We start from the raw sequence: 23,600 nt of genomic DNA, 5'->3' as shown, positions 1-23,600 counted from the left end.
GGTTGGACACCTTCACGTGTTGTCCTTCTGACAGACTGAGGAGAGCAGTTCAGAAACAGGAAAGAGGCATCCACTAACTTCATAGCGAAGGGACATCCTGAATCTGGGGGGAGGGTTGCCAGGTCCCCTGGCCTTAAGACCAGGGGAGAGGGGCCGGAGGGGTGCTCCCAGAGTTGTTACTGCACGCGCACTCTGGAGCCTTCCTTGTCATACTGGGAATGACATCATTCCCGACATGACAAAGGAAATGAAGGCCCCTGCCTGAGGCTATTTTGCTTGAAGTGGGAGCACTCTGTGGAGCCCCTGGGCCCATTCCCTGAACCTTTTCCCCCTGCTGGCCAGGTAAGTGGTGGCAGGGGGTGGAGACTAGGAGTAGGGGATCCCCTGCCCCCACTGGGGAACTGGCTGTCCTATCTTGGGGAGTTATTTAAAAGATGTCAGGTGCAGTTGCTGGCAAAGCCCTTTACCTGCCTGGTCCCCACTGCCAGACCGAATATGCTTTGCATGAAGAAGCTCCCAGGTTCAGTCCTTGGCGTCTCCAGTAGCAGGTGTTGGGAAAGACTATTCTGTGCCTGAGACCCAGGAAAGCTGTTGCCAGTGAGAGGAGGTAGAGCTGAGCTAGATGAACTAGTGGACTGTCTGCATGAGGCAGCTTTATTTGTTTAGCAGAAGGGGTTGTGTAGCTCAATGACAGAGCACATGCTTTGCTTGCAGAAGGTCCCATGTCTCACGTCCAGTTCTTGGCGTCTCTAATTAAAGGCTAGGAAGTTCCTTCTCTGCTGGAGAGCTGTTGGCAGTTAGAGCAAACGATAGTGAGCCTGATCAAACAATGGTTTGTCTCAATCATATTCAGAGGAAGAATAATGGATGTGTGCCACACCGGTATCTAAACCCAACAGGCAGCCCATGAACCATTCTAGCCCTCACTCTTCTTTTTTGTGAACTTCTCCAAGTTGGAGGCAGCTGTCTGGCCAGCATCTTTCTTTAAGCAACTTCACTCAGGGAGCTCCACCCGCCTGGCAAAATTTTCAACCTGGCCAAGGTCCTTCCTTGCACTAAATGAGAGGCCTTCCCAAAGGCTTCGGCCACAATGCAGGGGATTCTGGGTAATTTTCTCATTTTGTACGAGAAGCCCGCTAAGGTGGAAACAGTACTTTGCATGGAAGGTCCAGCTCTCCAGGCTGAAGAAGTTGGCCATCCCTGACATAAATCACATCTGCACTATGAATGTAAGAACAGCTTCCTGCCTGTTCAAGTATCCCATGACATGTTGAGTGATGGAGTATCTGCCCTCTTATCTCTCTCTCTGCCTTCCCCCTGTAGGCAATAAGCTGAAGGAGTTGCCTGCTGCTCTGAGCAACCTGCGCAGCCTGCGGACCTTAGATATTAGTGAGAACCAGGTGCGGGTGTTGCCACAGGCACTGGCTCATATCCGGACCCTAGAGGTACGGCCAGGTAGTCTTCTCTTTGTTTGGAGTGGGCTTGTTTCTTTGCTTGCCAAGATGCAGAGAGATCTAGGGGGGGAAACTCCACCCTAGTTGGACAACATTTTATTTTAAAATTTCTCTACTGACTTTCCAGCTGAGAAGGCCTTATTTCTTCAGTGTCAGAGGGTGGGGGGAGTGGTACTGCCAGTAAGGCCTATTGGCTTCTTTGGGTCCGAGGCACCTGTGGAGAGAGGTGGCCATTCTGGTACATGGCTGAAGGCGCTGAAAGTCTTTAAAAGTAAGTTCTAGCACTCTGAACTGAACTTGAAAGAGAAGTGGCAGCCAGGGTAGCTGACAGAGAATCCACTGAATATGCTCACCGCAAGCAGTCCGGCTTAATAACACTGCTGTTGCCTCAGGAATCAGCTGAAGCTTCCGGTTTGTGTCTTTTGAGATTTGTACTCTTGTGCACTGACCTTTCCAGGATCACTTGTTGGTCTCTAAATCCCAAATCCTGCTTTCTAGGATAAAGTTTGATTTGAAGGTTGGGCAGAAAGTCAGCCCTAAATGCTACACTTCCATCTGTATATGTTCATGTTCCACAGATGCTGACTTTGGATGCCTTGTCCATGACCTATCCCCCAGACTCCATCTGCAGCGCTGGCACAGAAGCCATCCAACAGTTTCTGTGTGAAGGTGTGTAAGGTTGAGAACCTGATGAGTTTGAAATGGAACCATGGATTGAGGATTCACGCACCTCTGAAAGGGAGGGAAACTGCTCCTTGGGAAGGGAAAGAAACAGTTCTAGCTTACCAGGGCTACAGACCTACACAACTATCTCTACGAGTAAGTCCCATTGGATGAAGCTGGACAACTCCTTAGCTGAGCAGGTTAAATCCCTGATATCTCCAGTTAAAGGCTCTTAGGGACTGGGTAGGAGCTTTCTCTGCCAGAGATTATGGAGAGCTGCTGCTAACCAGAGTATACACAGTATTCAGCGAGATGGACCAGTACTCCGACTCCATATAAAGCCGCTTCATATGTTCAGCTTTAAGAGGCCACACAGCAAGTGTCCGGGAGCAAAACGAGGACATTTGGTTGTGTTCTTTAATTTGCATGGGCATATTTGTTCATGAATGTTATTGGCAGCCATGGAATTACCCCTTTTATCCTCACAACTTGGTACGGTTACATGGACTTTGAGTCTTCTCAGGCCACCCGGTGGGTGTCCTGGCTCTGCAGAAATTTTGGATCTGGGTCTTCTTGGTCCACCACGCTGGCTGGGAGCTCTGAACCTTAACTGTTCCCACAGAGGTTTGTGGTGTGACATGTTGCATTCTTTGCCCTTTGTTCTTCTAGAATCTGGAATTGAATACAACTCTCCATCCCAATATTTACTCCCTGTCTTGGAAAGTGATGGAGGAGAGACCTCGGTGGATGGGGTCAGCAGGGCAGTTTGTAAATATGCGAGCGATGAAGCTGAGTGGCAGGTGAGCAGGTAAAATCTTCCAGGCAAGTGGTAGCCAGTCCCTGGCGATTCTAGTTAAAGGACAGGGGTAACAGGTGTTGAAAAGAAGCCTTTCTTTGCCTGAGACCCTGGAAAGTGGCTGTCAGCCAGAAGAGACACTTCTATACTAGAATTACCAATAATCTGTCTTAATAAAATGCAGCAGCATCTTTTTTTTGCAAGTCTCTTAAGTTAAATGTAGTGTAAAAACAAACCTTGAAATGGTTCTGCCTTTATTCTACTGAGATCAGAGAGGGGCAAGGAGTGGAGATTGTCTGCTAGGCCGGAGCCTGGCTTGTGGGCCTTCACACTGCCATATATACTTAAGGCACCAAAGCCTCACTACCTAGGTGACTTCTGACTCCCACCTCACATATTGGTGTGGGGCTAGGGTGCTGGACTAGGAAGATCCAGGTTCAAATCCCCACTTCGCTATGAAGCTCACTGGGTGCTGTTGAGCCAGTCACACTCTCAGCCTAACTTACCTCACAGTCGTTGTGAGAATACAATGGGGAAAGAAGAACTTAGTACGCCAGCCTAATCTCCTTGAAGGAAGGGCAGAATAAAAATCACCCTTGTTCTATTTTACTATTTACTATTTTACAATTATAGTGTTTAATACCCTGGTACTCTGCCAACAAAGGCTCCCAAAGTGACTGAGAACAATTAAAATCCAACCCAAGGGCACAGACTGTTAGGGCTCCATGGAGGTCAGTAGGGTACAGCCTAGCAGGACCAGTTCTTCTGACCACTAGCCAATTGTTCCAGGCTCTTCCCTCCAGAGGGAGGGAACAGAAGGGGCTGCAGAGGGAACCTGGGGATGGTTAACAGCAACAATAGCAACCTCCCAAAGCTACCCTTCCTGCCTTGGTTTCCCTTCATGGCCCCCCAAGGAAGATATAATTGCTTTCTACTGAGCTAAGACCAGACAACCATGAACTCCACTCAGGGTATCACTGTACACCCTCCTCTGACAGGTCAGTTCTGCTCCATCTGGTGAGTGGAGTGAGGTGCCTTGTGTGTGCTCTTTCTGACTTAGATAAGGACACTTTTGCTTCACAGGACAGCATTAAGAACTGCCTAACAATCAGCACTTACTCCCTAAACTGGGAGGAGTTGGATGGGATGTAATCTATTAATTTCTTTCTTTTATATTTCACCTTTCTCCGCAATGGTGACCCAAAGTGGGTTAACATCATTCTCCTTTCCTCTATTTTATCCTTACAACAGTTCTATGAGGTATGTTAGAACGAGTGTATGTGACTGGCCTAAGGTCACAACAAGTTTCCATGGCAGAGGGGGAGTTGAACCTGGTTCTCCCAGATCCTAGTCTGACACTCATACCACTACACCACTCTGGTTCTCAGACTGCCCATAAAAGTTAAGCTCACCTAACTGATTGTGTTTCCTTTTCAGAACAAATTTCTGGACTATGAGAAACGTAAGGTAAGTAGTTTTCCTTTAACTGGCCCTTCCAAGTGGCAAACCAGCCAAAACCTTCTCTTGCCATCCCCTGAGAACAGAGTCTCCTGAAACTCTTAAAAGGGGAAGGGGAGAGGAGAGGAGAGGAGAAGTTGTTCTGGTGCATAAACCACAGAGGCAGGCTTGAGAGAGAGGCAGCTTTGGTCAGGCTGGGGTCTGAGACAAGATTTTAACCTATAGAATGGAAGCAATAATGCTAAACCCTTTTACACATCAATGACTGCTATCTAGATCTTGTAGGTGATGCTCCACATTTCCACAAGTCTCTCTATCTGCTTACTTTCTCTTCTTGATTGACTTCGCTGGCACAAGTGGGAGAAGGACTGCCCAAAAGCTGAGGGCAGGGGAAGCAAGACAGTGTGATGGAGTGTCTAGTAGAGATGGGTGCAAACATAAATACGAACCAAAAAAACCCACGAACCAGCCTGGTTTGTGGTTCGCAAACCAGTGGTTCGTGGAAGCTCGTTTCCACAAACTGGTCTACTGGTTCATTTGGTTCATTTTAGCAATGCCCCTTTCCCTGCCACTGCAAAGCGGCAGGGAAAGGGGCATTTAAACCCACGGATCAGCTGCTTGTCGGGGAGATCCCCGACAAGCAGCTGATCATTTAAACAGCAGGGCTTGGCTGCCCAGCCAGGGGTTCCTGGCCAGCTAGCCAAGCCCCACCCGCAGTTTAAATTGGCTTGGCTTGGCTTCCCGGCCAGGAGTTCCCAGCCAGCCAAGCCTCACCCACTCTTTAAATGGCCATTTCCCCACCGCTCTGAGTTCGTGGTTCCTGGTTCGTGAAAATGCCATGAACCGCACCGTTCGGGGTTTTTTGCCGTTTGTGCCCGTATCTAGTGTCAGATTGGGACTGGGAAGCATCAGATTGGGGCCAGGTTCAGAACCCCACTGTCTGAGTGACCAGTTACTCATCCTAACCCACATCACAGGATTGCTGTGAAGACAAAATCTAAGTGGGGAGAACCCTGTACACTACCTGGAGCTCTTGGAGGAAAGGTCGCTCTTTTCCCTACTGATTCGTCTGGGTTTCATCATTGGCAGACACTGATTTTGGCATAACCCTTACAGTGAGGAATGAAACTTGTGCCTGGGCTGTAATGCTTCATGCTGCATGTAAGCCTTGCATGATGTAATGGTTCTCCATACATATACTACCCACACGTTAAAAAATGTCAGGGAAGGAAGTTTTTGCCTGGTTTCCTTCCTGATATTCTAGTTTTTTTATGTGTGGGGATTTTTTTAATGCAATCATGCCAACCCCTGCCTGCACTGTGGTGTGAAGTGGTACAATCCTAGTGCAAGTTTACCATCTCATCCGCTTCTGGAGAGAGCTAGGCCCACAAGTTTCATAGTGACCAGAAGCATTTGAGTATGTTGCTAAGGTTCTTTGTTGGTGTCTCAGGAGCAGAAAATGCAGGAGAAACTGGAGTTTGAACGCTGGTTAGACCTGGAGCAGAGGGAACAGGCGCAGTTGATGCAGCAGAGCCAGAACCAAAAGGGAGAAATCCTCCAGAGTATGAAAGCGGTAATTATGTCTATGTTCATTCTTTCCTTCACTCTTCCTCTCTGCCCCTCCCTCTCCATTCTTTTTCTCTATTTCCTCTAATACCAGAGATAATGCAGATAAGTTTATAGGAAATTCAGGATGGACCACACAAAATACTTCTTCACACAGAACATAATTAGCTTGTGGAACTCAGTGCCACAGGATGTTGTGATTGGACAAATTCATAGTAGATAGATTCACCAATGTTAGTCATGATGGCTAAATGGAGCTTCCATGTTCAGAGGCAGTGTTCCTATGAATACCAGTTGCTTTTTAAAAAATATTTTATTTTATTATAACCAAAAAGGAATAAAGAAAAAAGAGGAATAAAGGAAGGAGACAAGAAAAACAAATATAAAGGTGTGTGCTAAAAGGATTATTAAAGTACAGAGTACAAAATCATAACCTTTAAAGGTGTTAAAGTAATAATTAAAACTGTTTAGTGTATATATTTTCAAATAAACAACAAATTCAGAATTCAAACCTCTTTCTACTCATCTTTAAAAAATCACGTTTTCTTAACAATAACAATGCTAATTCCTTAATACAACTAATTATCATAACTTTTAAGAGTATTAAAATAATATTGGGAATTGAAACCTATTTCTACTCCTTATCTTAGAAAATAAAAAAGTCCTTATTTCCCCTGTTTTGTCATTACCTTTTACTTATATATTTCTTAACAATAACAATGTTGACTTTTTACCAGTATTTCAATATTATCTATCTTACATTCTGTTCTTCCAGTTATCTTTATTTAACCAATCATCTTATAGTCAAATTATTAAACATATTCAAATTTAGAGAGCTAAAATGTCTTATGAATTTTATCTGTTGTAAGGAAAATAGTTTCCCCATTTCTCTTGAATGAATACCAGTTGCTGAGGAGCAATAACGAGAGAAGACTTTGGCCTCTATATCTCTGCCTGTGGGCCTTCCAAGATAACTCCTTGGCTGGTGTTGGACGCTGGACTAGATTGACCATTGGTCCAATCTAACAGAGCTCTTTATGTTTTACTTCCTTCTTGCTTCCCCTCCATTTGTTATCCCTCCTTGCTCCACTGCCTACATTTATAAATTATAGATTATATTTAGATTATAAACTCCTACAGGCAGAGATTAACAGTGATACTCCATAAAGCATCATGCCCTCATATGTAAGCATAAGCAGAAATCCCCAGTGTCTGCAGTTCAAAGATTATCTGGTAGCAAGGCTAGAAAAGACATTCTCTGGTATCTTGGACAGTCACTCCCAGCAAGATAGCTCTGGGCTAACTAGACCAATAATTTGATTTGATTTAAGGCAGTTCCATTTTTTTAAAGCTTTACAATTTCACCATTCTCTAGTTACAGATGGATTCCAAAGCCAGGCTTCTCTTGTAGATCTTAAAATTCCAAAAGTTTGCATGGGAGAAATGGTGCTTCCGTAGATTTAGGTAAATATAGCGGGTTTCCTCTTGGCTGCAGGAGCGGATGAAGCTGGAGCAGGGTCTGTCACGACACCAGCAGCACCTGGAAGAGGAGCGAATGAAGCTGCTGGATCAATTAAAACAGATGGAGCTGGGTGTCACCAGCCGAATCCAGAAGCTGCTAGAAGAGAACCAGAGGTCAGAGGCCTTGAGGGGTGGGGGGGGTGGGGGCAGCGGTCGCAGGAGTCGTGCCCTTGGCAGTTCAGGCTGGCTTTCCTTAACTAAGTCTCAAAATATCTTGGTGAGAATCTCTGATTTGTTGGCATCAACCCAGCAAGTAGCTATTGATCAGATGGGGTATCATTCTTGGAACTTCTGGCAGCAGGATTCAGAATCCAGGTGCAGTCCATTAGAGAAACCGATCAGTGATTTTCTGCTGAAAAAATCCCAAGATTGGCTGCCAGAAAACTCCTGATTCTTGAATGAGAATGATTTATAGGTACCAGAGACTAATAATATGAGTACCAGAGACTAATAATATGATTAATAATCATACTCATACTAATATACCAGTCTTTAAAAATATCGTTAATTGTTCAATAATATTTATTTATTTTCATTCTCCATGGAGGCCAAAAGTGGCTTACACCATTCTCCCCTCCTCCATTTTATTCTCACAACAACCTTGTGATGTGGGCTAGGCTGAATGTGTGTGACCGGCCCAAGGTCACCCAGTGAGCTTCCATGGCAGAGCAGGGGTTTGAACCTGGCTCTCCTAAATCCTGGACTGACACTTGAACCTCTATACCATGCTGGCTGCAATATTAGGAGCTCTCAAGGCTGCTTATAAAGATAGAACAGAATAACACCCACTCAGATATAATTAGCAGTAGAACTCTGCTTCCGTCAGCAGCTTCAGCCCCACTTACGGAAGGTGGCAAGAGCCCCAGCAGCTCTTTCTCCCCCCTCCCCACATCCAATCCTGTAGCCTGCCTCCTATTCTCCTTCCTCTCACTCGCTCACTCAGTACTGTTCTGGTTATTTAAAATGTATTGATAGTTTATTAACAAGCACTCAAGGCGATATACCCAAGATTTCCCAATAACCAGGGACTCCACTGAGGCACCACAGGCAAGTCACATCAGAATTCAAGGGGAGTCTACTTTGGAAAACCATCAGGAGAGATGGCCCAATTGCCCACCACACCTACCTCCCTAAACCCTGGGACAACAAAATGAGGCAGGTGTGTCCCAATTGCAGCCCTTACATTCCCTACATTCCCGTAGAGGCAAGGGGTCACAGTAGGGAATGATCCAATCATGTAAATTTTCACTCAGGACAGGAATTCAGTGTGAGTCATCCCTTATTAAAAAAAATTAGAATCCACATGTTAAAACGGTACACTATGATATTAAAAAGCAAGGGCACAGAACGTGTTTATGAAATGTCACAACATTTAAATTTTAAAGGTTTTTAAAACTACCTAAAAGTGAGCAAAGGGAAAAGCAAGAGAAAGATTCCTGGATGTATTTAGTTGTTGTTAGTTTTAGAATCTGACATTTGAGTTACATATTTTATTTCATTCTGTTTTGTTCTTGACAAGGGTGGACATCTTTTGTAGCTTGGGGATGAGGGGATTGAAGGCTTAGAGATATATGGGTGGGAGGGGAGACAAGTGTCTCCCTGGCATGACAACATCCTCTGTTTTCACCTTTTTAGGCAAAAGCAGAACTCTGAGATTCTGAAATCCCTGGAGAACGATCGGTGAGTTTCCTATCTGTACTTGGGGTGGCTTTGGAGAGCACAGCAGCTGGGTCAGGATGCCAGAAGATATTTGGCCATTCCCCATTGCTTTGTCTCCAGCTTCTGGACAGCAGCTTGTGAGTTACGAAAGGCATCTGGCTGTCCAGTGCTGGAAACAGGATGCTGGACTAGGTGGCCCTTCAGTCAAGTCTGGCAATATGATGATCTGCAGGAGGCAGATTGCGAAAGAATCAAGCTACGCAGTAGGTGACTTCCTTCATTGCTTCTAGGATCCGGATGGAGCAGCTGATGGCCATTACGCAGGAGGAGGCAGAGCAGCTGCGCAGGAGGGAAGTGGCCTGTGAGTTTGTTGATGGGCGCATTTGGCAAAGCTGAGAGCTGCCGTTGCCTCTTTTAAGTCCCAGCTCATAGTGAATCACCCATCCATTAGCTGAACAGAGGAGATCCCACGGTGGGAATCACTTTCACCACCTGTGCACCTAGCAAGAAGGGCAGGGGGTACATTTGCAGTAGGGTATTTGGGACCTATCTTTGAGGTCACACGATGTGAAGGATGCATTCCAGTTATGTCCTGCCATGTCCTCCTCCTATAAAGCTGCACAGGTTTTTATTAGTTGGAACTTGCACACATCAGTGCACTCCACCAGCAACAAAGGCCTGCTGTTTTGGTTCCTCTTGTCCAAGAGCAGGCCTAACCTTTCCTTGCTGTGCCCTTCAAATAAGTATCTTGCCCACCTGCCCCCTTCTCTGCCAATACTTGAAGTGGCAAGAAGCAGATCTGGAAGTTGCTTAGACAGACCCCTAACTTGCTTCAGTGGAAACTTTGCTGCCACTATGAAATGTAGAAGGGAGTTCTGGCAGCCAGTCCTTATATGTGCACGAGGAGGGGCCTGAGAAGGCCACTGACTCCAATTGTTTTCTGCCCCTGCAGCAGCCATGCAGAAGATGTTGGCAGAAACTTACAAGAGCAAGCTCATCCAGGTGGCCTTTGAATCTCGCCGGCAAGACCTTGTCAACCAGACCTGTAGCAGGTACTTATAGTCAGGAAGTGGGTTTTGAGATATCCTTTCTTCCTCCATCCTTCTTCCAGGGAGCTTTGGGCAGAGTGCATAGTTCCATTTGTGACAATTCACCGCTTCGGAACTCTTTCTAGTGTTGCCAACCAGACTCTGATTTGGGTGTTGTTTGTTTTTCTGACCTCTGGACTGTGTGTTAGAAATTTTGACTGGATGTCTGGATTTAAAAAAACAAAACTCAGCAATGGCATTTTCATTTAATGCTCATGTTTGACTTGTGCATCTGCAAATGGGATAAGGCACCAATTATTTATTGAAAAATTTCTTCTGATTTCACCAAACCAGCAAATTCCAGCTCTTGACTACAACAGCTCAACCTTGGCACTCTGTTTTCACATGCTTCTGCACCATCTCCTTGCACTAAAATCCAGACACATTATGCTCACCCCTGGTCTGCCAGTATCAGCCAGAGAACCAAAGAAGAAACATTTGCCATCAGCTCTGGCTTCAGACCCACCACCAGGCCCCTTTCTTCTGTCCTTCCTTAAACTTTGGCCCTGATCAAACCAACTCAAACCGTTTTTAAATTGGGTTTGATGCCCAGCTTGCCTTCAATTTGCCTTTAGCATGCAAAAGTCGACAGAGATAATCTCCGGTATTGTTTCTCTTGCAGCTTAGCAAAGATGGATGAGCAATTGCAGCAAATCCTGGCCTGGCAACAGCTGGACCAGAACAAAGCCATCAGCCAGATTCTGCAGGAGGTAAGGTTGCGTATTGGTGGACCTCGGGCCACTGAGGGAAAAGGGAAGGACATGGATGAGCAAGATGGAGGGAATGCACTGAAGCAAAGCTTGGGGAAGATTTAAAGAGCTGAATCCTATGAAACTGTTCCACTAATTACAGGAGGGCTCTTCCATTAGCAGAACATTTGTAGGAAGCCGTATCCATGCTGCTGCTTCCTATAGCTTTTAGCTATAAGTTTTTGTGTTCAGAGGTATTCCTTCTGCAAGCCACTGAGCAGCAAACTTCAGGGAACAGCCATTGTCCTGCTTTTGGACTTCCTGGAAGCATCTTTCTGGCTGGTCTTAACTACTGAATGTTGGACTAGATGTACCTTGTACCTTGGTCTAGCTCAGCAAAGCAATTTTTATGTTCTTCAAGTACAACAGAAAAAACACAAACCAGCCTTTGCAAGAACTTCGTAACTTGAATAACCTTTCTGGGTGATTGGGTAGACTTCAGTGTTAATTTTGCATTTGTCAAGACTTTTGGCTGCCTTAAATTCTAGTACTTTTGGCTCTTATCCCCTGTTTTCCAAGAAGTCTTCTTAAAGCTATCCACATCTAGATAGCATGCAGCCTTCCCAGACTTTCTCACTTGGGGTTAGAAACCAACCATTTCCCTACTTGTATCAAAATAGCAATTCAGGGAGGCGAAGGCTAACATAGTCTCTTCCCTGGTCAGTTACTTATTTCCCCATTGTAGGAGAAACTTCACCAGAAATTAAGTTGTATATGCAGTCACCTCCTCTGTGTTTTGAATTGGTCCAAGGGAGACTATACCATGTAATTTCCCTGTACAGCTCTTCGGTCTTTCTACTTATTTCCTGCTGTTTTTAAACATAGTTTTACATGTGATTTATTTGTTTGTTTCATTTACTTCATTTATACTCTGCCTTTCCCCCGTGGAGGCCTAAAGCAGCTTACGTTGTTCTCCCCTCCTCCATTTGATCTCCAGAACAACCCTGTGAGGAAGGTTATACACTGTGTGTGTATGTGTGACAAGCCCACAGTCATCCAGCAAACTTCCATGGTATAGTGGAGATTTGAACCTGAGACTCCCAAATCCTGGTCCAACACTAACCACTACACAACACTGGCTCACAGTTTAAAAAGCATACATCACGATTTTCTGCCACCCAAGCGCTCATGGTAGCTCACAAAAATGTAAAGAAAGCATGAACACAAACTCACATTACAACAGAACAGCCAGCAAAAAGCGGATAAAAAAAAAACTTTACGTAAACCGAAGATGTTAAAAAGATTTTAAAATCTAGCAATAAAACCCATGATGTTCGTTTACAAGAAGTGTGGATATTTGTATGGCTTGGATCCACATTGGTTCTTGCACCATCAGAAACCTTGGCAGAGGAAGCTAGTGCTCCACTGGTGGAAGAGGGAGATGGTAATGATTTTGCCCAATTTCCCCCGCCTCCTTCCAGCCCCCCCCCCTCCAGTGACCTTTGCCCCATAGCACTCTTACAGTTTCTGGCAATGCCATTTGGGGAATCACAGTGGGCTGCTGTGCAAGGCGGAGATCAGGGAAAGATCTGTGAGTGGCTTCTGCTCACTGAAACACAGGGTCGAAACTTGTGTGGTTAAAAACGTTAAGTGGGACGTGATGGCGTTTGCCTGATGCTTGAAAAGTGTTAACATAAGCAGCAGACAAACTTGGATGTGGAAAGAGTTCCCTAACCAGGGCACCCACACACACAAAAATCCCTCTCTGATAACCACCCACTTAAATTCAGCAGAACCCACAGGAGAGCCTCAGATAAAGATCTTAACTGACAGGCAAGCTCATACATGAGCAGGCATGGTCTAGATATCCTGAGCCTGACAGTGGGACAGTACATTAATTGCATCTGCGGTTAAAGTGGATCTTGATCACTGGGGCTTCGGAAGGCCACTACCAGGTAGGGGAGGCAGTATGGGCTAGATGGTCTGACTCCATATGCATATATGAGAGCATCTTTGGGGAGGGGGACATGGCTAAGTGGCATAGCATCTGTATTGGCATGGAAGGGCTCTGCTCCTCGCATCTCCAGTTAAAGGATTTCAAGCCCTTTCTCTGCCTTTAACCTCTAGAGTGGACTTCTGAGCTATAGGGACCTGTGAGCTTACTGGGAGCTTCATATCTCCCTCTTGCTTTTAGAGTGAAATGCAGAAGGCTGCCTTTGAAGCTCTCCAGGTGAAGCGAGATCTTATGCACTGCCAGATCAGGAATCAGGTGAGTGGAAATCAGGATTCTGTGAGGACCACATCAGGTTCCACTCTGGGCAGTCTGTCTTTGCAAGTCCAGTCCCAGGAACCTGTGATGCAAGAGAGGGGAATGCTCCTGGCCTGCAAGCCAACTCTTGTGCTTCATTCTCTCAGAACCAGTTAGGCATGCCCCCTTCCAGGAAACTTCATTGCATTTCCATCCCACATCAGAGAATGGTCCATAAATGCATGAACTTCATGTTTTATAGTTGTGTTTTAGTTTCTGTTTCTGTCACCAACCTGCTTGTTCAGATCCATCATGGCAAAAATGAGGTGCATCAATGTAAGAGCATGAGACCTCAACCCAGTTGGGCAGAAGTGGACCAAGTGTTGTTGCCAGAGGTTTGAGGCAATAGAGTTTGCAAGTTCTTCAACAATGTGCCCTCCCCTGCCCCCTTCCTTTGGTTAACAGGGTCTTCTGAACCTGGGAGAGGACTTTCTAAGAGGTGCTGGGCAAGGGTGTTCATTGACTTTACTGTTCTGTGGTGGCTTTGCTGGACTCTGGTGGTCTTCAGTTTCCCTTTCTGGGAAGCTTATCCCCTGTGCCCAGTGTCTCTGAGAAGCATACCAGGAGCAATTCAAGTGGATACCCTAGGGGGGCATTTAGGAAATCCGGGGCCTTTCACTGCATTCTGGATAGTAGAAAAGGAGGCATTCTGCACTGGGTTGCTTCTCCCATACTATTGGAAAGCTGTGGGTTAGGAGTTGACCTCATCCCCCAAATGAAATTTATTCATTTCAAAGAATGGGATTTTGTCCGGCTGGGTGCTCAGTCTCCCACTGGGTTCTCATCTAGCTAGATCCAGTGACTTTTTCCTTGCTGGTCACCATAGGAGGAGAGAAGCTCCTGCATCCCAGAGGGGGGATCTGCCGTAGCTCAACAGGGCGGAGTTTTGCTGGAGATGAAGCTTCACTTCCAGATACACGCGAGTGGCATGCTCTGTCTGCCTCTACGCTCCATAAGTATATTGTGCATGCAGAATGGCAGATGCTTGGCTGAGGCTGTTAGGTTGGCACAAGGGGCAGCGCCAGCTTTCCCTATACTTAATTTTGCTAGTCTCTCCTTGGCCAGACTCTTCCCCCCCTCCCTTCTGTCATTCAGAGCCAACAACTGCAGCTTTCTTCCTGAGCATGTCAGCACATGGTTTAATTGGGTGTCATCGTTCAGGATATCAGTTTCTTGGTGTTCAGGTCTATATATGACAAGGATGACAACTGAGACTAGCTGTGCCTGCCATCCCCCCAAGAAAGAAAGCACATACATTTTCCATGCAATAGCACCCAGCTACAAATCTAGACAGTCGCCATGTGGCCACCGTCCCCAGGGCAATAAGGGCACATGTGTGGATTTTGGAAAGAATGCAAGGAGGGAGCCTGTTCCTCAACAAAACATGCCTGTTTGCTAGGAAGTTGCTGCAAGGGCCCTGCTAGGCCTAGTGAGAGGAGGTCAGTGGAGCCCTGGACAGTTTGGTTAAGGCCAGAGCTGAAGCCAGTGACAGCAGACTCCTTTCCTATGCAAGTAAAAACCCCTGTTTCATCTTCTGCCTAGATTAAGTTAATAGAGAAAGAGTTATTGCAGCTGACACAGCTGGAGGTAAAGAGGCAACAGCTGGACACAGAGGCACTGCAGGTAGGTTGGGCTTCCGGGGCTGCTGATGTTGAACCATCTGCTCGCTCATGCTCTTCTCACTCCCTTGACTTGGTGCTTGGTCAGGAGTTGGGGTCGGGCAGGGGATATCTTAGTCCTGGTTTCCCATGGCTTGGTGCTTCGTGCAAACAATGTTGCATTCAAAAATCTGGAATCATTAGAAGGAATTGGCCACTGTTGGGTTCAGGGCTGATGGGCAGAAGGAACCCCATGCCAAACATTTCACATTTTGCTACATGATTTTTTGCTGGGTTTGTTTTGATTTTTTTTTTAATATCCACTCAAAAGTGACATTCCAAAGAGCACCATTCATCTCTCCAGTTGCATCCACTCTGCTTAGTGGGTAGAGCCAGGGCTGCGTGTCTTTCACTGTTCCTGATAAGTGGCATGATCCTGGACGCAGAATTCAGCTCAGTAAGAATTCCTGCTTTCATTTTTTGGGAAGGCAAGTTGTTAGTCCTTGGACTGTAGAGCAAACGGTGATGCCTGATGAAATCTCAGAAACCAGGAAGGAGGCTCCTCAGCTTGTCCTCTGGGCTGGATGTGTGCCGCCCTGTGCCCTGGGTCCTTTCCTTTCCCCCTGAATATATTCTGTACATTTGGTGTATGTCCGTAACATATACACATTGCTGGATTCAGCTTTCTCTTGGCACAAAATGTTGAGGTGTGGGCCCGAGGCTGGAGCTCATGTGGTTACAATCACACAAGTGAACAGGCAGCTCAGGATGGTTCTGCCTTTCCGTCTTTGATAACTTTGCAGAGAGTGACTTCCCTTGTGGAGTTGAATCAGCTGGTTCTTGCAAAAACTATTTGGGATTGGCGTTTTTACAGGGCAAAATGTCCTAATGTGATGACATTTCTATGTGAGGCACACCCACGCTGTCCAAGTCAAAGCTAACCTTAAAATGCTGAGAAGTCTGGGGGCAGGGCCCCAGCCCTATCATAAGGTCACTTTCCCAGATTAATTCTGCGCCACATTGGGAGGGCCATGGGATTAGGTAAAGGGGAACTATTGAGGGAGGTTTAGAGCCAGGCCAACCTCTGTGTGTTCTGCTGTGTTTCAGGAGGCAATAGCAGAGCAACGGCGAGCCTTGACCTACCTGTTGCAGCAGCTGCTGAAAGAGAAGAAGCAGCGGGAAGAGGAGCTGCAGGAGATCCTGGTAAGAGCTCTCAGGACAATTCTTCTGGCGGTTTGGTGCGTGCTGAAGCAAGAGCAGGGATAAAGCCTCAGGGGTCAGAGGTGTCCTTTTCTTCTGCAGTCTGTGTTCTGTTGAAGGTCAGAATCTCTCCAGCTTCTGGAGGGATCCCAAAAGGAGAGTAACAATAATACATTTGGATAGTGCTTTCATTTTCAAAGCACTTCACACACTTAAAATTCTTACAACAACTTTGTAAAGTAGGTGAACATTATATTACTTCCATATAGGTAGGGCTGAGGCTGGAAGAAAACAGCTTGCCAGAGCCCCACTGTTGAGTTCATGGCAGAGGCGACACTGAAACGGAGGGCTTCCTAATTCAGTCTCTTGCCTGTTACGGTACAGCAGCTCTCCGCCATTCAGCTTTTCTTGTCTTGCTGGCTGGGACCAGGGAAGCAACCTGTGGTGTCAGCAAGTGCAGTGATGTGAAGGCTGGCTAAAATGGTGGAAGATGCCCTCCTTAAGACATCTAGTAGCCTCTGTGTGTAACATCTGAATTGTGCCATTAGAAGGATAATTTGGGTGATCTGAATGTGTGTTGCTGGCCCTTTCTGCCCCTTCCCATGCCTCCTGGCTCCTTGCAGGTTTTCAGAGACACTTATGAACTTGCTTATCCTCAACCACTTCTCCTGAAGTAAGAAAGCACCAAACGATCTCATTCTTCTTTGCAGCGGGAGCTGGAAGCCAAGAGCGAAACCAAGCAGGAGAACTATTGGCTGATCCAGTACCAGCGCTTGCTGAACCAGAAGCCCCTCTCCCTCCGGCTACAGGTGACTTGCAGTTGAGGCACAGCCCAAGCAGATGCCAAGCAAAACCCCAAGATGAAACCCCTTGCTCGCTGTTCAGCCAGGGGCCAGGAAACGGAACCATTGCCCGACTGGTTCATAGTGCTCTCTCTGGGACTCGTCTTCCCTGTGGCACATTCCAGGTTACCCAGCCTTTGGCACACTGTCAAGATGCAGGCCCGTGATGTTCGTCTTCCATTTTTTCACAGGAGGAGGGCTTGGAGAAGCAGCTAGTGAAGCTGCTGACTGACCTGTCAGCTGACCATTACTTGCCCATTTTTGCTCATCACCGGATATCACTAGGAATGCTCTGCTCCATGGCCCCCAGTGACCTGGCCAAGGTACAAAGTGGACAATTCTGGTTCCTCTCCTTGCTTGCTGTCTTGAGCAAGTGGCTTCCTGAGTGGAGGTTTCAGCACGGCCCGGAGAGTTGCCTTCGTGTCACTTCCTTAGTGAACATAAAATGCCTTGCACTCCGAACGAGCTTTTGGGAGTGCTGCAAAAGAACTCTCCTCTTTCCACAAGCACCGCTTCAGATGTAATGGGAAGGGTTGGAAGGATAGAAATCTTTTAAATAAATGAAATCTGCGTCCATGCAAAGCCACACAATGCAGGTGCTGCCCTAACTCAGCACAATGGTGCTCTTTGGAGAATAAGCGCTGAGCAAGAGGGAAATGTCTTCCCTTGGGGGGAGTCATGACATTCAGAGGATTCTTGGTGCACTGTCATTTCTCCGAGAAAGGTAACCAAATACCTTTTCTTTCAGATCGGAATAACAGAAACTGGCCTGCAGCTCTCCATCATCCGACGGGCACAGGAAATAAATGCAGTGGCTAAAACCATACCAGGTAATGGTTCAGAGGTCTCTTTCCAGATGAAGTAATGTTCTGGGAATCTGTCTCCTTTCCTCCAAAGACAGCAGAGTAGACCATATTCTCAGTGGCTGAGCACACACCTGAAATCGCAGGTTTAGTCCCTGGCATCTCAGGTTAGGAGGGCTCGGTAAGAGCTTTGTCTGCATGGAGACTTTGAAAAGCCAGCAGATTGGGCAAACAATCTGACTCAATAGTGAAGAGCATGATCCATGAGCCAGATGTGGCCTGGTTCAACTCACACCTTAGCCTTTAATTCACTTGGTGGCCTTAGGCAAACCACTTAGTCTCAACCCATCCAAATAGGATATGAATTGTTTGCTTCCTTTGCAGGCAGGTGTTTGTTAATCTCTACAAGGTAATGTAAGCAGAGTATTTTGACTGCAAAGTGGGGCCAGTCAGCCACATGCTTAAGAAAATGTGCCAATAAACTTGTTTTTCTGCCTTGTAGGGATGAGCTGTAGCCCTATAGCAGGCTTGAGCACAGGGCTCAGCCAAACTCCATCTCTTTCCTGCCACCCCATTTCTTCTCTGAGGTCACTGAACACCTCATTCCACTAGCTCTCTGTCTTTCTTCTGGTTGCTTGCAGAGCTCTTGAAGTCAGAAGAGGAGGCAATCCCTTCTGCTCCAGGACCCAGTGAGGAGCCCTCTGGTCTCGAAGCCCCTTCTGCTCCACCCCTGGAAGAGCGAAGCTGCGAGTGTGTGGTCTGTATGGAGCAAGAGGTAAGGCCTCCTGGGTCATGTGGGCATTGAATGTTAGTTTTTGGGTGCCAGGACGAGACAAGGTCACTCTAGAGCACCTGCTCAAGTATATATGTGACATTTATACTTCATGATCACAGAAAGTCCTGCTAAGATTCTCTCTCCCTCTCTCACAACCCCAGAGTGAGATTTCAATGCTGACATTCAGAGGAACCTTCTGTACCAGATGCCATGTACCTGGTACAAAGCTGGGTTCTACAGTAGCTTCTAATATCTTCTCTGCTTTCAGTTCTGTTTGCTCTTTCAATAAAACATGCATCCTGGTCGCCTTCTCTGTCCATAAGAATGTTGCCAGTTTGGCTAAGGGCTCGGAGGGACTGGTTCAGATGGTGGGGAAACCAGAGTTTAATAGCTGGCTAAAGACCCTCTCTGTCTCTTTCCCAGGCCCAGATGGTTTTCCTGAGCTGCGGTCACGTCTGCTGTTGCCAGACCTGCTCTGAGGCCTTGCAGATCTGCCCCCTCTGCCGCAAGGAGATTGTGCAGCGCATACGCCTCTTCCACAGTGGCTAGACACCAGCAGGGAGCTCCAAGGACAGAACAGCTTTTCCCATCACGTATCCACCCCTTCCTCTCCCCTTGTTTGGGGTTGGGGACAAGGGCAGCTATGGGGAAAGCCTGGGATTTGCACTACATCCTTGTACCTCATATGCCTGTATGCCATCGTCATATACTCACAAAGCATGGGTGCTGTTTCCTTTCCTCTGCCATTGCTAATCAATCACCCCTGCAGGGGTCCTGATGCCAAGAAGGAGCCATTCTGCACAGAGAGCACGGCTCGAGCCGAGGAACACTCACATGGCCCAGGATGGAGAAAATGGTTTCCCGTTCCTTAAAGCCAGCCTCAGATTTTGGGAAGCCTGCAAGACTTTTCTTTTTAAATCTTGCAGCCTTACACAGAATGAAAATGATAATATTTAGAATTGCCACGGACCAACCATGCCTGCCTGTGGCATTAAGTATAGAGATGTCAGTGGGAAGGAGATCTGTTCTTCCTTCCCACAAGGAAAGTGGCCCAGGAAAATTAATTAAAGTGCTATAAGGGTGTTCCTCCTTTGGTCTAGGAAGAGGCTGGAGGGAGCATGTGCTGATGACTGTCCTTTTATGGCCACCCCCTCCCACTTTTTTGGCCGGCCTTAAGACTACCAGTAATGAGAGCCAATTTGGTATAGTGGTTAAGAGCGCCAGGACTTGAATCTGGAAAACTGGGTTTGATTCCCCACTCCTCCGCTTGAAGCCAGCTGGGTGATGTTGGATCAATCACAGCTCTCTCAGGGCTCTCTCAGCCCCACCCACCGCACAGGGTAATTGTTGTGGGGATAATAACACACTTTGTAAACTGCTCTGAGTGTGGCATTAAGTTGTCCTGAAGGGCAGTATATGAATCAAATATTATTATTAATGCAACAGGCACGGAGGTGACAGCCAACATTTTCCATTGTTGTTTAGCCTGCGTGGCAGTCATTATATGAATCATGCTCAGTCTCCTCCCCAGCCCCTTCCTTTGTTTTTGCTGTTTTCTCCCACATGGAAAGTGGGAGAAGAGGCAATTGAATTAATTGATGCTGTGCCCTTCCCGAAGAAAGGAGTGGCTCTTCTCCCTCCTTGTCTGTTCATCAGGGGCAAGTTGAAGGCTGAGTAGGGTGGGAACAGCAAGCAGATGCTCTGGTTGGGTGGAGGAAGTGGTTTTACCGCATGTGGTTAACAGGCATCTCAGTTACTTAGTCAGTAATTGATCTTGCACTGCCAAGTTGACACCTCCCCCAGGAGTAGCCAGTAGCTACTGGTCAGGGTTGGCTGCTTTCCTTTCAGGAGAACCCAGCAGAGTGACAATCAGAGCTTTCTCTAGTTTCTGTTCCCTGTGCCCCTGCCCCCACCCTGAACTGCATTGCGAGCATTTTGCATCCTGCTTTTCTGAAACTAAGCTAGCCATGGAAAGCAGAAATGGTTGCAGAAGCAAGGCCCCAGACTGGCCTAGAGGAAGATCAGCAAGGCTGATCTAGCGCTCCAGCTCCCTCATTACTCACTGTCTTTTGTGTGCCCTCCCCAAAGAAGTCCAGGCCGCAGCAGGGCCAAGCATTAGTGCTCAGAAATGGGATGACAACTCAATCTGAAAGCATATCTTCCCTTCCCCTTCTGGCAGCCCCTCTGGATGGCATAGCAGGAGGGCAATTTGCCCAGGAAGGACTTCTGGGAACAGCTGTGCTGTGGCCAGTCTCACGTGGGCATTGCCTAACCCCCAAGAGAAGGCATGGCCCTACCCTACCAGTAGTTTAAGGAGGAGACAACACAGTTCACATCAGCAAAATATTGGAATTGCACAGTTTATTTAAATGCTTGAACCTTGGGGATGCAAGTAAAGTTCCACTTCCGTACACACACCTGTCTGTGTGCATTTCCCCCCCACTTGGGTTAATTCCTCATTCCTGAATATGCAGAATGGCAGCATCCCAACTGAGAGAGAGAGACACACACACACAAGCCAAAAATAATCAGTGAATCGCTTCTTTCCTTGACAGCCATTCTGGCTGGATATGTTTCCACACTGGGTTCTAAGCCCTCTGTTCATGTGATTAGAATGCCTTTGCTGAACCTTAACTAGCACTTTCCCAGCACCCTGAGCATGTGCTATCTCACAGTGGGTTTTGTGGTCCCATCAATATTACAGACATCAACTAGTTTTAAACCTCTCTTTCTCCCAGCAAGTTTTGGAAGTGGTTTAAGGATACTCTGGGAGAAATCTTGCAGGACTACAGTTCCCAAGCTTCCATGTGTGAAGGACATTTACACCACCTTACTGGTTTAGCCATCACTGCATCCTCAGCTAATGGTAATGCTCATTGCTGCTGCTTGGGTTGGCCCAAAAAGAACAGGAAGGATGAACAAAGTTACAAGGACCCTGGAAGAAGGTCTGCCATATGTAGGCAGGTGCCGGGGTATATTACTACACTGTGTCATGCATGAATCTGTTTTCCAGTTTTGGTCTTTCCAGTGTAATTGTCTCATGTATCCAGAAGAGAAATAAAAGATCTGAAGCCCAGCCTTTTTGTTAATTCATCCCTCAGTACTGCATCTCACCCATTGTCCAAGGAGCTCAGAGTGGCATCCTTAACTAAGTCGGTCCACTCCCCCCCCCCTCAAATCAAGCCATACTCGGCTGTCCTGGGGCAGTCAAGCTCCACTCATCGTGGGAGAATGCTATGTCAGCCTGTCTCCCATCAATCCTGCATCTTTCCTGATCCTCTGATTCGTGTTCTGGATGAATTCACTCAGCTGCATAATGAAATCACTGAGTGGCTTTGAGCGATGGGCAGAGTCACAGGCTGACAGAGACACCCAAGGCAAGGCCGATCTGTCTGTGGCCTGCAGCATGTAGGGGGAACTACGCAACTCAGCCAGCCCCACCCTTCATTCAAGGCCTAGAGGATTAGCTAGAGTACAATATAGCAGCTCTGTGTCAATACTGTGTAAGGGTGGGAGCTGCCAGATCTCCCAAAAGCAGAGGAGAGAAAGGGAAGAGTTTACTGCCGCTGGAACCTGGAAAAGGGCAAGGAGTGATCCAGCTACATTTGGCCTGTTTTGGTTCTTTCTCTCCCCCACCCACTCACCAGTGAAAGGCATTGGTGGAGATATAAATCTGATCTCTCTAACAGTTGTCCGGAATCTGGGGCCCAGCCCCCGGACTTGCCAGAAGGGGATGGGAGGCAGCTGGGGGACTGCTACCCAGACACACCAATGGACACCCAGGACCAGACCAGGCCGACAACAGGAGAGAGACGCCCCAGTCTCAGGAGGGAAGAGCAGCACTCAAGCCCCAGAGAGTCAGGTGGGGCAGGTGGAAGCCAGCTAGCCCCACCTTCCGGGGGAAGGCCCAAGGATCAGGCCAGGAGAGTGAGGACCACAAGGGAGGAAACAGCCCCAAGGGAGAAAGCTCAGAAAGCAAGAGCAATCAGCCAGCAAGCCAAACGGCAACCTTACCAGCAGGGGAGGAAAAGCAGCAGCAAAGACAGCTCAGGACCACGCCCCAGCCTCCAGGCAAGCTAGAGGGGATTAGCCAGGACCAGGAAAAGCTGGGAACAAAGCCATCCCAGGTGTGGCAACCTGAGACAATCGGCAGGGAAAGCTTGGCAGCCAGCCAGGAAAGCACAGCTGTGGCTGATCAAGGCAGGTAGCAGAGAAAACCCAGGTGTAGCTGCCCGAGACATCGAAGGCTGTGGCTAGAGTGCAGGGGAGGGCATGGCTGGCAGGTGGAGCTGGGAATAGGGGAAAGGATATAAGGAGAATCCACCCACAGGGTGTGGTAGGTTGTTGTGTAGGAGGATGGTGGAGTTGAGGAGAGAGAGAGAACGAGAAGCTGAGAGGACGGAAGATGAAGAAGAGAAAGGGACAGGAGTCTGGGGGCTGCAGAAGGCGAGGAGGGAGGGAAGGCAGCCAGGTCTCTGTCAGGTGGAGCAGGACTGCGAGGGGAATGAGAGGGAGGCAAGGGTGATGTAGACACCCCTCCTCCGTCCACAGAGCAGGAGCCTGCATATTCCATAACGGAATCCCCATCTCAAGGTCAGGCAGGCCGGCACCTCACAGGGCGATGCCCAAGACAGAACCTGAAACAGTAAAGTGGCTGGCCCTTCATGCCAACCACAGCACCAACAAACTCAGACCATCCTCAAAGTAGGAGACTTGATATAGGGTACTCATCAGGTAATCCCCCCCAAAAAGGCAGGGTGGGGGGTTGTAAATGAACTAAATTTAAAAAATACATATATAAAATATGGACTGATGAAAACTGAACCTGTGCTGGAAGACACGGGACGTTAACAGCAGCTAAGCCCATTAAAAGGAAGAAGGACCAAGAGATAAGCATCCTTCTAAAGACCGCAAGAGCTTAAGGAATCCCAGAGGGAAGGTGGGGGTGGGGTCACTGGCATTTAGAAACTGCGCCCGTAACTTGACAGCCATGCAAAATCATCCAGGTACAACACAGGGAGGCTCTGCAAACCAAGGGGATGTAGTAGTTACACAGAAAAATGTTTTAAAAATTTAAAAGACCTCCCCCTCCCTACATCTCAAGGTTAATTTTGTACATTGTATGAGAAATTAAGAATATTAATGCCATGAAGTATACATCAGACTAGGGAGAGGAAGAC

General features: G+C 47.3%; 1 protein-coding gene across 1 annotated transcript in view; it reads left to right on the top strand.

The window, feature by feature from the left end:
• LRSAM1 (leucine rich repeat and sterile alpha motif containing 1) overlaps nt 1-21,496 on the top strand; it is a 31,702-nt gene extending 10,206 nt beyond the window's left edge. Inside the window, exons 8-25 of the mRNA XM_054997847.1 lie at nt 1,324-1,445; nt 2,033-2,123; nt 2,787-2,917; nt 4,351-4,380; nt 5,822-5,944; nt 7,433-7,572; nt 9,094-9,138; nt 9,408-9,478; nt 10,070-10,169; nt 10,828-10,915; nt 13,089-13,163; nt 14,745-14,825; nt 15,908-16,003; nt 16,711-16,809; nt 17,034-17,165; nt 17,591-17,672; nt 18,287-18,420; nt 18,844-21,496. Of these exons, the coding sequence (XP_054853822.1) occupies nt 1,324-1,445; nt 2,033-2,123; nt 2,787-2,917; nt 4,351-4,380; nt 5,822-5,944; nt 7,433-7,572; nt 9,094-9,138; nt 9,408-9,478; nt 10,070-10,169; nt 10,828-10,915; nt 13,089-13,163; nt 14,745-14,825; nt 15,908-16,003; nt 16,711-16,809; nt 17,034-17,165; nt 17,591-17,672; nt 18,287-18,420; nt 18,844-18,969 (1,766 nt within the window). The 3' untranslated portion in view covers nt 18,970-21,496. The remainder of the gene's footprint in view (nt 1-1,323; nt 1,446-2,032; nt 2,124-2,786; nt 2,918-4,350; nt 4,381-5,821; nt 5,945-7,432; nt 7,573-9,093; nt 9,139-9,407; nt 9,479-10,069; nt 10,170-10,827; nt 10,916-13,088; nt 13,164-14,744; nt 14,826-15,907; nt 16,004-16,710; nt 16,810-17,033; nt 17,166-17,590; nt 17,673-18,286; nt 18,421-18,843) is intronic.
• The last annotated feature ends 2,104 nt before the right edge of the window (nt 21,497-23,600 follow it).

Source organism: Eublepharis macularius, chromosome 14 (genome assembly GCF_028583425.1).
Source record: "Eublepharis macularius isolate TG4126 chromosome 14, MPM_Emac_v1.0, whole genome shotgun sequence".
Lineage (NCBI taxonomy): Eukaryota > Metazoa > Chordata > Lepidosauria > Squamata > Eublepharidae > Eublepharis > Eublepharis macularius.
Note: the sequence above shows the minus strand (reverse complement) of the source record. Positions and strands in the feature narration are given on the sequence as shown.